We start from the raw sequence: 17,339 nt of genomic DNA on the forward strand, positions 1-17,339 counted from the left end.
AGTATTTGACTTTGGGAGACACGTAAGATCTTGATCATAACCTCTCAACTCCACGGCTCCAGCACAAAAGCTCCACAGACAAAGTGTGGAGGAAAGAGTATGGCTGTGTTCCAAAAAACCTTCACTTGTGGACACCGAAAGGTAAACTTCATATAATTTTCACGTGTCGTGAAGTATTTCTTCTTTTGACTTTTTTCAACCACTTAAAAGTGTAAAAAGCTCTCTTAGCTTGAGAGCCATACAAAATCAGGTGGTTTGTCAGGTCTGGGTCACAGGTCACAGTTTGCCCATCCCTGTGAGAGGGTTCAGGCCGTTTTAGAGAAGTATCTTAGCAGTATTCCAAAACTATCCCTCTATTTTAGTTTATAAACATGTTGGCCCCTAGAGGGAGCTCCAGACTCTTCCCTTGCCTCCTTTGCTTCACTGTGACCTCGGCTGCTCCCACGGGGAAGTGGAGGTTGCCTTTAGCGACATCCAGCTCACTCAAACCTGCTAGGACTGGGGTGAGGAAGGGGCCTGGCAAAGGCTCTCCCTCCGTCTTTCTGGGTCAGCTTCCTTCTCCCACATTGGCAATCTCTGTCAGTCTTTCTGGAAAGTTCCTTTGGAAAGCTCTAAAACTCAGGGAGGGAGTTATTGTTTTGGGCTATCTAAACCTAACCAGCTAAGAAAGAGGGACCTTCTTCTCTGATCCATCTAAAATGTACCAAGTGTCCTGCACTGGGGTTTGGGGTCAAAGCCCCCACTCTCAAGGAAACGACTCTTCTGACTTGCTGTCTCTTCCGTACACCTTGAGCTCCCAAGACTCTCAGGGAGGAGCGGTGTCTGGGCCACGGCACAACAAAGGAAATTCTGGATCCATGGGCCACATTGCCACTCTAATGCCACCTCTCAAGGCCACAACTCTAACATTGCTAGGAAGACTCCGAGGTTTAATACTTACCTATTTTCAACGTTTTTTGTGGGTATTTTCGGGTGGAGCCATGTGGCTTGTGGGATCTTAGTTCCCCAACCAGTGATCAAACCTGTGCTCCCAGCATGGGAAGCTCAGAGTCCTAACCACTGGACCACCAGGGAACTCCCAATACTTACATATTCTAATGCTGAATTCTTAGAAGTTAGTTCTTTAAACTCCTTCATAAACATTTCCTTGACTTTTTCCATTTCATCAGCTAGTTTCTCCTTTTCTTCTTCTTTCCATCTATCAAATAACTTCAGAAATTCTTCCTCTTTTGTTTTCTGCATTTCATATTCCTGAAATTGATTTAATACATGGCTTTCAAAGCTCTGGCATGAAGCAAGTATGCAGAAATGTAAATAAATAGACATAGTTTCACCTCAAATGGGTCAGCTAGACTTGCAAATTTCAGTTAGGCTTCTTCTGTTTGTTTTGGTTGCAAAAACACTGCATATAATGGCAGGTCTGTGCACAATGATTTTTCTAAACCAAAGGCAGCACACAGCATCCTTTTGCCCTTACCTTCCTTAAAGCACAAACACAGAGGCCCAAAGTCTCAAAAGTTCTATGATCTGTGAACTTGTAGAGTAGGCATGCAATCATATGTAAAATGTAAACATACTTTAAAAGTCTATTGAGAAGAACCTTTCTTGATACCATACCAATTTGGGTAGCGTGGCCCCATCTCACCGTTAATAAACACAAATACATTTTTATATAAGCTAAATTCAAGGTCTGGTCCGATCAGCCTTTGATTTCCGGATGACCTTCTGTTGTGTATTTTTATTCTCCTAATTGGGGACCTGAACTACACTACAAATATACTCCACCTAACAAACATACAGAACACCGCACCCAACAACAGCAGAATATACATTCTTGTTAAATTCACATGGAAGATTCACCAGGATAGACTACATGTTAGGCCTTAAAATGATGTTCAGTTTTAAAAGGTTGGTATCATGCAAAGTATCTCCTCCAACCACAACAGAATGAGGCCAGAAATCACTAACAAAAGGAAAACTGGAAAATTCACAAATGCATGAAAATTAAACAATATACTCTTAAACAGCCAATGGGTCAAAGAAAACCTCACTAGGGAAATTCAAAAATACTTTAGGATGAATGAAAATTAAAGCACAACGTACCAAAAAACGGAAGCAGACAAATCAGTGCTCAGAGGGAAATTATAACTGTAAGCACCTACATTAAAAAAGGAAGGGGCTTCCCTGGTGGCGCAGTGGTTGAGAGTCCGCCTGCTGATGCAGGGGACACGGGTTCGTGCCCCGGTCCGGGAAGATCCCACGTGCCGCGGAGCGGCTGGGCCCGTGAGCCATGGCCGCTGAGCCTGTGCTCCGCAACGGGAGAGGCCACAACAGTGAGAAGCCCACGTACCGCAAAAAAAAAAAAAAAAAAAAGGAAGTTCTCAAGTGACAAAAAAAGGTCATTACATAATGATAAAGAGGTCAATTCATCAAGAAACTATAACAACTGTAAATATATATGCATGAAGCATTGGAGCACCTAAAATATATAAAGCAAATACCAACAGAATGAGAAGGAGAAATAAACAACAATACAATAATAGTAGGGGGATTTTAATACCCCACTCTCAACAACGGGTAATCCAGACAGAAAATCAATAAGGAAACACAGGAGTTGAACAATACTATAGACGAAATGGACCTAAAAGAGATATGCAGAACATCCTACCCAATAACAGCAGAATACACATCCATCTCAAGTACATACAGAATATCCTCCAGGATAGATCATATATTAGGTCATAAAACAAGTATTAACAAATTCAGGAAGACTCACTTTATATCAAGTATTTTTTCTGACCACAATGTTATGAAACTAGAAAACAGTAACAGAAGGAAAAATTGAAATTCACAAATAACTGGAAATTAAACACACATTCCTGAACGACTAATGGATCAAAGGAAAAATCAAAAGGGGAATCAAAAACATCTTGAGACAAATAAAATGGAAACACAACATACCGAAACTTATGGGATGCATTAAAAGCAGCTCTAAAAGGAAAGTTTATAGCTATAAACGTCTACATGAAGAACAAAGAAAGATCTCAAATAAGCAACCTAACATTATACCTCAAAGAACCAGAACAAAAGAACAAACTAAGTCCCAAGTTAGCAGAAGGAAGGAAATGATAAAGGTTAGAGCAGAAATAAATGAAACACAGGATAAGAAGACAATAGAAAAGATTTAAAAAACTAAGAGTTGATCTTTTGAAAAGATAAACAAAATTGACAAACCTTTAGCTAGACTAACAAAGAAAAGAAAGAGGACTCAAATAAGTGAAAATTATACATGAAAGAGGAGACATTACAACTGATACTACAGAATTACAAAGGATCATGATAGCCTACTATGAACAATTGCATGCCAACCAATTGGACAATCTAGAAGAAATAAATTCCTAGAGACATGCAACCTACCAAGATTGAATCATGAAGAAAGAGAAAATCTGAACAGATGAATAATGAGTAAGGAGATTGAATCAGTAATCAAAAAACTCCCAAAAAAGAAAAGCTCAGGACCAGACGGTTTCAGTAGTGAATTCTACCAAACATTTACAAGGTATTAACCCCAATCCTTCCCAACATATAAGTGTTTCTGAATTTAGCATACCTTAGAGAATCTGACTACATGGGCATGCTGTGCAGCCTCTAGCTGAGACCTGGTGAGCTGCAGCTGCTCCTTCAACATGTCGATCTCATTCTGGAGCTTGTCAGTCTGTGCCCTTGTCTTATACTCTGCTGCAACAGAAATACCTCGTTAAAATACCATCTCTTAGAAAACCTATCTGAAAACTTTTGGGGTACATCCTACTGATAAGACAAAGACAAAGGAAACTGCTTTTTCTTGGGATATTACTTTTTTCATGCCGCATGAGCCAACTTTTACTCTCTACTATTCAATATTTATTTTCAGTCCTTCATATTATTGAGTGCTGAATTATTTTTAGCAGATTCTTTCAGCCACTAGATTGAGGTTGGATTATCCTACATAGATAGGGTGAGAGCCCGTTCAGGGAGCAAAAACGGTACAAGGAATAATCCTGGGCTCTTCTTCAAGATGCCTGTCTCAGTCAGAGAAGGGAAGCAATAGCTTCCACGGCAGGTACCACAGTATTGAAATCTCTACGGTCACCATCCTTCTGGCTCCCACCGAACTCTCCTGAGAACCTCATCTGTGCTAAGATAAGCAGAGGCTGGCATTCAAAATGCAAACTCGGGCCATAACCCATCCATGGGGCAAAAACGAACTACTGAAAAGTCGTTAAAGGGAGCAACAAGTGAAGGGAAGAATACTTATGTACATGTACTTACATGCAGATGTACACATGACTGAATGGATATACATGTGTCTGTGAGTGTAGACATGAAAGGTATGGAAACCAAGGTAGAAAGTCAGAATCTCAAAGATGACCTGAAGAAATAATACTCATTTCAGAGTCTGAAATACTCTCTGAAACGAGTATGCGATAGAATAAGATACTGAAACAGAAGAGAAAGAAGGTCAGTTTCACACTGAAGAATGGTAGGTTAATTAAAATACTTAATCTTCCCAATTTCTCCAATACATTGCTAAATTGTATCAGCGGTCCATGGCTTATAAGTGGAATTTTATGCTGTTCGTATTGTTTATGCGAAGTTTAGCTGTTTCCTGAATAAATCTATTTATCTGAAATAGGCAGGAATGGAAACAAACTGGCCCAAAAGGGAGGGGAAAGCAGGCACTGAGTAACAAGCTAGAAGTACACACGTCTAGATACCGAGAACATTTAAGATTGTAATGAGAACTTCTGTGGATTACTGTGGCAATCAGCAGAATGCTTTGATCTGCTCATGGAGAAACAGACCTTGCATTCCTTAGAACATTTAAATTAGTAGGAAACCTGGTTCCATGGTAAGCCTCCCATCTCCTGCTTCTTCAATTTCCCCCTCGATACACTGGTTAATTCACACTGGCACCCAAACACATCTTAGTATCTCCCACCTCAAACAAGACAAAAATTTCCCCTTGGTCTCATATTTCCCTCCAGGCACTGCCTCCTGTCCCAGCTTTCCTTCCCAGCAAACGTTACTGAAATAAATGTCTGTAATGGACATGACCACTTCCTTGCCTGATTCCCAGCTCACTCCAATCCAGCTTTCATCCCCAATAATTCACTGAATTATGTCACATGTCAAGGTCACCAACAGTCACTGTGACAATAATGGTCAATTCTAGGTCTTCCTCTTCCTCTGTGCACAAGATCATTCGGTGTAACTGTCTCCTTCTTGAAACACTCATGCCCCTTGGTTTCCATGACAACACACTTCCCAGACTCCCTCCTGCCTCCATCACTGTGATTTCTCACTCCCTCAGGGGCTCCTCCTGAACTCCTAGTGTGGGGCTGGCCCTAGCCATCTTCTCTTCTCTAAGTGATCTCATCCAGCCCAGTTCTGCTAACGACTCCCAGGTTTTATCTCCAGCCTGGGCCTTCGCTTTGACCTCCAGACCCTCAGCATCTCCACTTGCATGGCAACTGTACGTGTGACTTAGTTGTACCCGCGGCCAACACAGATTCTCCATTCTCCTTCCTCCCTCAATCTATCTGCTCCACTCCTGGTCTGTCCCTCAGGAAACGTGACAGCCATTCACCCAAATGTATAGGACAAAAGCCCAGGATCATCTTTGCTTCATCTCTTGCTCTCATGTTGAGTCACATCTCTGTGGCCTCTGCGTTCAGAATAAACCTTCTCCGTCTCCACTTCTCCCACCTTCCCTGGTGCCGCCCTGGTCCAGTTGCCACCTTCTCTCACCTGGGCTATCGTGCAGCCTCCTCACCTTCCCAGCTGCTCCACCTCTGCCCCTACAGTCTGTTCCCCAACTGCAGCTAGAGGGGTCATTTTAAGGTACAGATCAGATCATGTCCCCGCAACTTAAAATCCTCCAGTGGCTTCCCATTACGCTTATTAAGTCACCCACATGCCCACCCAGGGCGTTCAAGGCCCTATGTGACCTAGTCCCTTCCTAACCCACCACTGCCTGGCTCACCCTGCTCCACCAACCTTCTATCTGTTCCCCAAACATGCCGTGCCCTGCCTTTTCCTCACACACCCTCACAGAGCGAGTTCCCCTTGCCCGGGATATACATTTCCCAAATTTCCTGCAGGCTGGGACCCCAGCACCATTCTGGTTTCTGATCAAATAGCGCCTCCTTAATGAAGAGTCACTAGGAGTCACTCTCCATCCCATTCTCCTACTTTATGTTCTTCATTGCACTTGCCACCATTTGAAAAGAATCACTCATTCATTTGTTTAAATGTGAACCCTCCATCCCTCCCATTAGGGTGTAAGAGAGCCAGACAGGGTCTGTCTTGCTTATGACGGTATCCCCGACCCCTAAGGCAGTGCATGGCACACAGTAGGGGCTCAATACTAACTAAATGAGTGAACAAGGACTATGACGCTTTCTTTTAAAAGGATTGAGAGATGCTTTGGACCATGTCTCACTGAAAAAAGAAAAAGGCACCAGAAAGAAAACAGATCTTTGAGGTAGCGCTCACGACTTACCAAGATGAGAATCTTCAGGGTGGCGGCGCTGAATATGACTTTGTAGAAAAGCTTGGTTCATAAAGGCCTTGTCACAAAAACGGCACTGAAAAGGAGAGAGCAACAAATCCAAGTGTCTGTAACAAGTGCCCTTCCACCTAATTTGAATTAAAATTTGGGTCCCTGAAGCATTATCTCTTGGGGGATTTCCCCCAAATGTTACCACCCTGGCAGGTGATACTGAAAGCATAACCAAAAAGACATACAAGACCAGGGTGTTCTTCCCAAACTGAACACAGGACAGTGAAAGCCATCTCTTGACAGTTAAAGTAGCCCATCTTGGTGGTTTTGGGAACCCCTGATGCTGCCCCTGTTAAAACTGGTGGTTCACAGCCCGCCAGCATCAACTTGTTCATGACACTCCAGTCATGCCAGCCTCTTCCTGTCCCTCAAGCAAGCCAGCTTCAGACCCTTTGCATTGGCTGGTTCCCTGCCTGAATCTTCCCCAGACCTTCCCATTCAAGGTGTCATTTACAGAGCATCTTCCACGCTCGGGCTGAGCTGCACGTCCTCAGCAAATCTTCCTGCATGAGCCTCCTGACAGGCACTGTCCCATCACACTGTCTTGTTTTCATCATTGTACATCTCACCAGTTAATATTTTCAGGTTTATTTACTTCACTTGCTTATTGTCTCCTGCCTAATCCCTCTAGGTTCTAGCATGTCAGCTTCCTGAGAGCATGAACTCTTTTCTCTGTTATTCATAGCTTTATCTCTACAGACCAGCATTAAAAAATCATTGAGCACATGCTTAGAAATATTTGGCCTCCTAAAATGAATTTACTGGGGAAAAAAAAAATCAATCCTACCTGTATCTCTATTCTCTACTTTAACACAATTTTTAAGCAAAAAATTCAACTTGTTTCATCTATATCCTCCCCCCTGGATTACTCTGAAGTAAGTCCTGGATACTGTATATTTCATTTGTCAATATTTCAGAATCTATCTCCAAAAGGACTTTCTTTTAACACAATCATAATATTATCCCACCTTTTAAAATGTGAAAATTTCTTATTTATCAACAAATATCCAACCATTTGTTTATTTTTTCCCCAATAATTCACACATTGTCTTAGAAAACATTTTTGCAGTTTGTTGTGAATCAGGATACAAATAAGGTCATATCCTGCAACTGGTTGTTTTGTCTCTTAATTCTGTTTTTGTCTATAGGCTGAGCCTCCAAGCTCCTTTTCCTTATAATTCTTTTGCTGAAGACACTGAACATTTGTCCTGCAGAGTTACTCAGTCTGGATTTTGCTGTTTCATCTCTATTGTGCTATTTACATGTTCTCCTATTCAGCTTCAGCTTTTGCCTTACTCTTAATCAGTATAATTGCATCAGAAAACTTTAGGTTCTAACTTCCCAGAAAATTAACATGATGGCATATTTCTCAGCATTACATTTCAGAGGATCTTTACAGCATCTTTTACGACTTCTCTGCTCATGAGGACTGTTCTGGTTTCCTCACAACAGTTTAGGGACTGCCCACACTGGCTCGGGGGTAAGTGTGGCACTTGGGCTACACACAGCACTGGAGAAAGGAAAGGAAGAGGAAACACGGAAGTGTAACTTTTAATTTCTCAAAATAGAAAATACGTATTTTAACTACTGCAATAATACAGAAGACTCAGGAGCTCAGGGTAAGAAGGGGCTCATACTCCAAAAAGAAAAGACTGACATTTTGACTACATCAACATGAGAAACTTCTATGACAAAAATACCAAAACAAAGTCAATAGACTTCTGGTTTCTGGATCTGCATGTAAGGAGCTTGAAAATCGCCACTCCATCCTAACAACAAGGAAAAAGCCGAACAGGCTGAAAAATCCACAACTCTTCTTGGATCTGTAAGAGAGGGGAGGATACAGGGCAAACCACTGCCCCTGAGTGTGCTTTTCAACACTGCACTTTAAGTCCTTGCTAATGTAATAAGGCAAGAAAAAAATTAAAAGATATACAGACTGGGAAGGAAGACACAGAACTGTCTTTGTTTGCAGATGACATAATCGTCTGTGTAAAAAATCCAAAAGGACTGCCAAAAAACTCCTGGAACTAATAACCAGGTATAGCAAAGTTGCAGGATACGAGGTTAATATACAAAAGTCAACTGCTTTCCTATATACCAGTAATGAACAAGTGGAATCTGAAATTAAAAATGTAATAACATTTACATTAGCACCCCCCAAAATGAAATACTTAGGTCTGTTGATAATGGGGCAAGCTATGCATGTGTAGGGGCAGGAGATATATGGAAACTTTTTGTACCTTCCCCTCAATGAAACTAAAATTGCTCTAAAAGAAAAAACTTAAGTTCACACAAAAACCTGCAAGTGAATGTTTATAGCAGCATTATTCATAAGAGCCAGATACGGGTTCCAGGCAAGATATTCTACAAAAGTAAAAGGTTAACAGACTCTGATTCATGTACACCATGGAATACTAGTCAGTTTTTAAAAAATGAATGGATTAGTGAAACCTGAAACAACTGGTCTATCAGGCCCCAAAGCCAAAACTATCTGATCTACCATCACTGGGATTAAAACATACTTTATAATAGATCTTACAGTAATTAGAAACTTAATAAAAGATCATTCTTTACAATGAAAAACAGCAGGAGGTTCAGGAATCCTACTTATTGCACAAAGATTTTGCCTTAGAAATAATAAAGTTCCCTTTCAGGGTAAGAAGGTGGGAAGGAATTCTACATCACGTAGAATCAAATTTCTCCGTTAATAAGATAATTATAAAACTTTAAAAAATGCTGTAAAAACTTATCCTATAACCCTTTGCATTTTCTTAAAAAAATTAGTTTTAAATATATGATAAATATGTTTGATATACAGATTAATGATATAAACTGCTTTTTCAAAGGAGTTCCCTTAAAGCATCTTTAGGACAGAAAGTGACATAATGAATTAAGAAAAATTAGGTACTATGAACTATTCATAGAAAGGAATCTGATACTCTTTCCATGACAACCCCAGGGATATAATATGTCAAATTATGTTCAGTGTACTTGGTTTCAGAATGTTGGCTACATGTAGGTTGTATGCTATGTAAAACATGTAAATGTCTTAATACCACGTCTATCCAAAATCATTAAAAATTTAAAAATACTTAGTGTAATGGAATTAACACAAGAACTCAGGGTTCCTTTACCTAAATGAGTAGGATAGAGGTTTTTGATTCCTCCAGATGTTTTTTAAGACCTCTCAAAGACAATGACGGAGAATAGGAGATAAAGATTTTCACTATGCCCACTAAGAGCTAGGCCCTGTTACATCACTATCTTTAAAAATTTCCACGGCAACCACTTTATCCATGAAGAAATCAAAGCTCAGGAAAGTTAAGTTGCAGCCTTATTGGTTGCACAGTTTGACCCATGTCTCTCTGACAGCAAAATGCATGCTTTTTCTACTCCCCAACACTCATCTCCAACTCCAAGGGGCTCAATAATTGGAACAAGGGACAGAAATTCACTGACAGATTCCAAAATCTATCTGTGTTGCTGAAGTGTGGGGAGGAATCTGAGTCTTCCAGCTGTGAAAATGAAAGGTCTTCTTAGAGTCTAAGTCCTATTATAATCCACTGGAATTTTTTAATTTTTAAAGTTTTAAAAATAATTTGATAGCCAGATCACTGGTACACACTGGCCTTTACACATGGCCATCAAACTTCCCCGGCTGTTGGAGGTTTCTATTTAAATAAAAATTCACACTGCAGACTAAAGTCAAATAACTATTTAAACAAAATCAATTGACTTCCCATAAATTTTACTATAGGCCAAATATCCCTAGCTTACAAATCTGTAACAAAGGTTATAACACCGTGGAATCCCTGCTAGCTTACATGCCAACTATTCTTAGCAGCAGTCTTTGACTACCCCTCCCTGAAACACTGATTCTCACAGCAGCTCAGCACTGTGACCTCTGGCCTTCTGGTCTGAGGGTTCATAAAGAGATAGGTCACAGGTAGCCACAGCTCACTACAGGGAAGCCACTGCAGAAATCAACATCCACTTGTTGCAAGCTATTTACTGAGCTTTCCTCGTGCTATACCTGCATTATCTCACGGGATTCTCAGAGCAACCCTACTACTAATGTTCTCATTTTCCAGATGAGGAAACTGAGGTTTAGAAGTTAAAAGACTTGCACAGAGGAATAGGTGGAATTCAAACCCAGGTAGTCTAACTCCGGAGTTGTCACCCTAAAAGCTCTCACTGCTCAAGAACTCCATAAAGAGACAATGGCAAGTCACTTAATAGAGGGCAGAGTATACGTGTACTACACTAAGTAGGAAAAGGTGGTGTGGTCATTCCTATCTCTTCTTGGCCACACCTGGGCACACCGTACAGCTACCACCGCCATTCAGAGTCTGAGTGGCCAAGAGTTGGCAGGTGTCACTCATTTGATAAAAGTGAGCCATTACTTTTTTAATCCTCATATTATCATTCGCATTTGAAAATCTTTACTTACGAACAGCTATTTTTATGATAACCAAAAGAACGCAAAGTTTATAAACATACAATTTTTATGTTACAGGTTTTAATGTTTCACTGAATAATACCAAAGCCAGGTAAGCTTTCTTTAATGTTTTAAACAGAACCTATTCTATCCATTTTACGATAATGACATTTAAAGAGCCATCTCAGCACTATTTATAAATATTTAGTTTTTAAATAGCATTTATGAAACACATAGGCAATTAGCAACATCAGGTATCATTGGATGACTATACCTAAAGGTTGTATACCCAAGGCTAAACATTAAGACTTTCTAACAGCATTCTTTCCCAACTGTTCACCTAGTACACTTCTCTCAAGGCTCCTGTTGGGTCAGTCTTAAGCACTATTAACCTCACTGTTTTCTGAGCCCTACACCCAGTTCTCCACATTCACTCCTGCTTTGGCTCCACCATTACCTAAATCCACTGAGGCCTTTTAAGTCCTATTTAGTCAAAATGACTGGAATGTAGGGGTGTGAAATCAATCTTGTCAGTCTATTGCTTACTTTGATATCTTCATCAAACATCCTTTGCTTCTTCTACCTAACCAATAAAAAAGATAAATATGCTGATTTCTGTTACACACAAAAATGACAATATTTATCTTGGGTTCAATGTCTAACCCCTAACAGTTGGGAGATTAAGAACAAAAAGGCAAAATTTAAAACATTTTTAAGTAGCATTGTTATATCAGCAAGTATTCTCCTGCTTAGGAAATAGACACATTGAAATACTTAAGAGTCTGCGACTCACTGCCAAATGGTTCAAAGGTAATAGTATGAAACAGAGACAGAGAAAATAAAGCCAATGTGGCAAATGTTAATAATTGGTGTAAGGAAGTTTTTGCACTGATTTGTAATCTTTCTGTAAATTTAAAAATATTTCAAAATTTAAAAATGAGGAAAAAAAATCCACAAATTTAAGCATTCCATATCATTTGGGGCCGCAGCTCAACAGCAATTTGTACCTGGTTTATTTTTCATTACACCGATTAGGAGGAAGAAACAGTTTCTTAAACAACCAGCTTTTAGATAATTCAATAAAGCACCGCAGTCAACGTTACTTAATTATTAACCCTATGTTAGTCTACACAAGGTAATGAACCACGTTATCTGTTGGTTAAAATTACTCTTTCGCTTAAATATATGCTGTTTCTTCTAATTTAGAGTACAAATCAAAAAAAAAAAAAAAAAAAAGGCAGTGCTGTAGGAAAGGACTCTCAATATCCCAGCCAGTAGGAATTGAGGGTTTTATTGGGTAATCACAAGGCAGCTTCTCACCTGGTAATAGCTGGCTTTGGCCTCAATCATCAGCTGCTGGGTGGAGATCAACTTTTTCCTGCGTTTACACTCTTCCTTGAGTAACTTGATCTCGCCGGCCTGCTTGGTGAGGAGCTTCTTGCTCTGCTCGCACTCGGCCAGGCTCAGGCGCAGCCGCTCCTCCAGGTTGTGCAGCTGCGAGGTGAGGAACTCCTGCGAGTGCAGCAGGTACTCGATGGTGAGCTGCGCCAGGCGGATGAGCTTCAGCAGCACCGGGTCCACCCCAGACTGGCAGTGCGGGCACTTCTCGTCCTCCAGCTTGCAGAAGGTGATGTTCATGATGTTCTCCTGCAGCGTGAGCACGTCCACGGCGCCTGCCACCTTGTCCACGTCGATGGCGCTCAGCCGCCGCCAGTCCACGTTCTCCAGCCGCGGGCGGAACTGGAAGAAGGGCAGGGGGCCCGAAGCCGCGCTGGCGGGGCCGCAGGCCATGGCGGCCCCGCCCGCCGCGGCGGCTTCGGAGGCGGGTCTCTCCAGGCTGTTGGCGAGCGGGTAGTAGACGTGCTTCTGAAAGGGCTGCGGGAAGGAGAGAGAATGGGGGAGGCGGAGGGGGCTGGGAGTTCCGTGGAGTCCCCGCCGCCCCAGCCCGGCATCGGCAGGCGGGCATCCCCGGCTTGCCGCCTCTTACCATGCTTGGAAGCAAATCCGCCGCCTCTGCCGGCTTCGGAGGAGGGGGTAGTCCCGTCTACCCGGCCCGGGCCGCCGCCGCCCCACCCCTCGGAGCGGGGAGAAGGCCGGGTCCCGGCGGCGGCGGCGGCCTAAGGCCTGGGCGTCTAGGCCGTTGTTATGGCAGCGCCACGGGCGTGGACCTGGAGCAAAGTGCGAGCCGGCCAGCGCGCGGTCAGCGTGCGCCCAGGGCCCTGCGGGGCCAAAGAAGAACTCGTCGTGAGCCAGCCGAGGACACACCGGTCCACCTCGAGAGGGCACACTTCCTGAGCGCCGGCTCGCGGGGCACCACCTTGCAAGTCTAGGCGCGGGGAGCCACATCCTAGCTGCCAGCCTCTGATCCTCGCCTTAGGCTTTTGAGATTAGAAAGAACCATTCATCCTCCTCTTTCACGCACAACTCAGAAAACGTGAAGCAACAAATCTATGTAAAATTAAATGGGATGGAGGGGAGCCTACTGCAAAAGGGCACGAAGACACTTTGGGGTATAATAAAAAAATGTTCTCTATTTTGATTGTCTTGTTGATTACCCGGGCATATACATTTTTCCAAACTCACTGAATGGGTTGGCCACCTAGATATAACATTCGGATAGAATTTCAAACCAAAGAACTTCCCCAAATATGTAATACCTTACTTGTCTTTCCAAAAGGATACTTTTTTTCAAAATGTGAAGATAAAGACAATTATATGGAGGGGGAACTTTACAGGGCCCTGGTATTTACCTTACAAACTTGTGTGGCAGCTGCATTCAGTTTTCTGGAGAGGCTGAACTATTTCTAGCAGCAACTCGTAGACCTCAGGCCTCTCATTCTCGAGGTCTTCTGGGAGCTGCCTGTGGTTACCATAGAGATGGATGAACTGAGGAAAAGCCAGCCATTCCTCAGTCCACCGGGGAGTCCCTGCTTGGACCAACCATCAGGAAAATTTTTGTCTCTCCTAACACCCAAAGAACAGAAGAAACGAAAATACAGTTCAGAGTAACTGGAAGCAAACTTGTAATGTCAAACATTTCTAGCCCTTTCTAGACACTGAGAACTAGAAATAAGCCCACAGGAAAGCATCCAGAAACTAAGCACACACTTCATTAGACTTCATAGAAGCCGTGCATCCAAATAATTTTGAACGGGATTTTGAAAGAAAAAGAGCTATTATCGATTAACTACAGCCAGCATGACAGTCTTAAAGATCTAGCTTCAAAGTCTGATTCTTCCATTTACTTGCTGCCTGACCTACAAGTTACGGCAGCCCTAGGCTTCAGTTTCCCAGTCTGTGAAATAGACGTCAGGATACCGACCTGGCAGGTCTATGTACCCTGGACTCCATCCACTGGGCTGCAGGATCAGCGGGAACAAGGGCCGTGGTCTCTCTTGCTCACCGTTATATCCCCAGCACCTGGCATAGATCAGGCACGGAGAGGCGCGTTAAGAATTTGCCAAAAGGACAAGTGGATAAAGAATGATCCAAATGAGGGGCTTCCCCCGTGGCTCAGTGGTTAAGAATCCACCTGCCAATGCAGGGGACACGGGTTCGAGCCCTGGTCCGGGAAGATCCCACGTGCCCGTGCGCCACAACTACTGAGCCTGTGCTCTAGAGCCCGTGGGCCACAATTACTGGGCCTGCATGCTGCAACTATTGAAGCCTGAGTGCCTAGAGCCCGTGCTCCCCAACAAGAGAAGCCACCGCAATGAGAAGCCCGCGCACCACAAGGAAGACTAGCCCCTGCGGGCCGCAACTAGAGAAAGCCCAGGGGCAGCAACAAAGACCCAGACAAAAATAAATTAATTAAATAAATTAAAAAAAAAAAAACGATCCGAATGAATTAGGCGCTTACGTCAGCTCCCGACCCCTGTTCCCTCACATTTCCTGTGCCCCCGGGCTCTGGGTCCAAGCCCTTGAAACTTGGGGGTCTATCCGCGCGCTCCCACTGCATTCTGGGCAGGAGGCGCGCGGGGCTCGAGGCGCCCATCTCCGTTCGCCGCCACCACTCCGCCCGGCCGCGAGCGCCGCGCCGCTGGCCACCCTCGCCCCTCCGCTGAATCTGAGTCGCAAGATGGCCGGAACAGGAAAGAAGGGGGCACGCTTTCCCGTTCCCTCTGCAGGGCCCCCAGCCGGGCGCAGCGCCTCCCGCCCCAGGCGCACCATGGGGACGACCGCCGAACCCACAAAGACAAAGGCCGGGGAACGCAGGCTCCAGTGGGGTCCCGGCGCCGCCCCTTAGAAGGCAAGCAAACGGGGGAGTGGGGGGCTGCAGCGCCTCGGCTCGCAGCGGGAAAAGAGGAAGGAGGGCCCGGCTTCGCGGGCACCCAGAGGCCCCGGCCTCTCCTGGGCGCCTGGCGCATCCCTGACCTCGACTCACTCCAGCTGCGCGCTTCTGGGCGGACGCCGGGCGCTGCAGGCGGACAGGGGCGAAGCTGCGGACGCAGGCTCCAGGGGCGCTGCTAGCGCGGGCGGGCCTGTGGAGGCCGAGGAGCAGCCGGGAGGGAAGCGGCGGGCCAGCTCCTTCTTCCAGGACGCAGAGTGAGGCCTGTCTGTTCTGGGCAAGTTGTGGCGAGGCTAACCGCCTGGCGCCTCTCCAGGCCCTCCCAGATTCCCGGCCAGGGGCGCCTCGGGATCCCCCACCCCCCTCCCGCCCCCTCCCATCTGCGATCTCCCTCCGGCCTCTTCTCTCTGCTTCCCGGCTCCTCCGGCAGCTGGGCGGGCCCGTGCGCGTCTAGACCGCCGCGCGAAAATGCGCTCCGCCAATCCCGCTGTTGGTGCAGACACGTGGTGCCTGGGCGCGCTCTGTTGCTGGCGTGGGATGCTCGCCGCAGGAAGACTTTTCAAAGAGAAACCAGATTTACTCCTACCCTGCGGTTAGCCTAACGCCCAGCTATCTAATTTCCCATAGAGGCAGGGGCGTTTTGTGAATTCCTTCTAAGAGATGCATTTTAATCGCAGAAGTCTGCAGATGCAAGAGACCTTATAGGGCTATCTCATGCAGCCTTGCGCTTGAGTGACGGGGAAAACAGGATTAAAGACCATGTGCCGAAGCACACAAGGATTTAAATCCATCTAGATTCCGTGTCTCTTTTGGTTATGCCCATTTTAGGACGAAAGTCGTGGATCTCTGTTGGCAGAAAGTTTGTCGGTGGGGGAGAGGGGACGTCCGGGGTCAAGAGTAAGGTAACTGTTTTTTAACCTAAAACTGGAACACACGGTCTAACAATGGGGCAAAATTCCATATAATGCGTAATCCAGAAAGTATGCACATATTTTAACAACCACGAGGTTGACCCAGATTGAGAAATTCGAGTGCATCTTTTGCAAAATCATACTGTCTGTTGTAGCAAAATAGTTCTTCACTTAGAAAGGAGTAACTTCAGAATTTTTGTTGGATGACAACGTGTTACTGTAAAATGCCTTTCCTTGTGTTTCTCTTTGACTGAATTAACTTTATCGGCTACTTTATTTAGCACAAGGCATCAGAAATAGTAATAGCTCAAAAAGTATTTATGTTGAATTCCTTTCTTGTTTTAGTTTTTAATTAAAATCATAAGACCTAGGACAACCTTAACAGGTTTTTAAAAATTTGTCCAATTTCAATTTAATGCTTAAATTGGAAAGATCCAGGATCCCATAAAAATGCTCTAAAGTAGTATGGGTAAAGATTTCTAGATAGAAATTTCAGGCAATGTGAGGGAGGTGTGGCCACTGCTTTGCAAAATCTATATACTCTGTAGCCCTTTGTGGTGTGTGTGTGCGTGCCTTAGAGGATAATTGCTTAATTAACATTATTTGATAATACACCATTTGTGTTACCAGTATGCCACATATGCAGAATTGGAAGAAATAAGATGAACCAGTTGACCTTGGCATTGGCATAGCAGCAATCATACGTTCTTTTTTTTTTTTTTAATTTTATTTATTTATTTATTTATTTTTGGCTGTGTTGGGTCTTCGTTGCGGTGCACGGGCTTTCTCCAGTTGCGGTGAGCGGGGGCTACTCTGTTGCAGTGCATGGGCTTCTCATTGTCGAGGCTTCTCTTGTTGCGGAGCACGGGCTCTAGGCACTCGGGCTTCAGTAGCTGTGGCATGTGGGCTCAGTAGTTGTGGCTTGCGGGCTCTAGAGCACAGGCTCTGTAGTTGTGGAGCACAAGCTTAGTTGCTCCGCGGCATGTGGGATCTTCCCGGACCAGGGCTCGAACCTGTGTCCCTTGCATTGGTAGGCAGATTCTTAACCACTGGGCCACCAGGGAAGCCCAATCATACATTCTTGATCCTTTCAAA

The 17,339-nt window shown here is 44.2% G+C and overlaps 1 protein-coding gene across 10 annotated transcripts in view; it reads right to left on the reverse strand.

Annotated features, from left to right (window-relative positions):
* Window positions 1–15,696, reverse strand: part of DZIP1 (DAZ interacting zinc finger protein 1) — a 54,055-nt gene extending 38,359 nt beyond the window's left edge. For 2 of the 10 annotated variants that reach the window (XM_033843397.2, XM_033843388.2), the window contains exons 1-9: window positions 15,430–15,683; window positions 14,368–14,465; window positions 13,796–13,905; window positions 13,033–13,264; window positions 12,366–12,920; window positions 11,592–11,624; window positions 6,545–6,629; window positions 3,611–3,738; window positions 1,090–1,251 (exon numbers count right to left, since the gene is read on the reverse strand). In XM_033843397.2, coding sequence (XP_033699288.1) covers window positions 1,090–1,251; window positions 3,611–3,738; window positions 6,545–6,629; window positions 11,592–11,624; window positions 12,366–12,920; window positions 13,033–13,035 — 966 coding nt within the window. In that variant the 5' untranslated portion in view covers window positions 13,036–13,264; window positions 13,796–13,905; window positions 14,368–14,465; window positions 15,430–15,683. Of the gene's footprint in view, window positions 1–1,089; window positions 1,252–3,610; window positions 3,739–6,544; window positions 6,630–11,591; window positions 11,625–12,365; window positions 12,921–13,032; window positions 13,265–13,795; window positions 14,010–14,367; window positions 14,466–15,429 lie in introns of all 10 variants that reach the window. The other 8 variants (XR_012327736.1, XR_004522989.2, XM_033843393.2 and 5 more) reach the window with 8 other exon arrangements.
* Window positions 15,697–17,339: the final 1,643 nt, after the last annotated feature.

The sequence above is a fragment of the Tursiops truncatus genome, chromosome 18, assembly GCF_011762595.2.
Source record: "Tursiops truncatus isolate mTurTru1 chromosome 18, mTurTru1.mat.Y, whole genome shotgun sequence".
NCBI lineage: Eukaryota > Metazoa > Chordata > Mammalia > Artiodactyla > Delphinidae > Tursiops > Tursiops truncatus.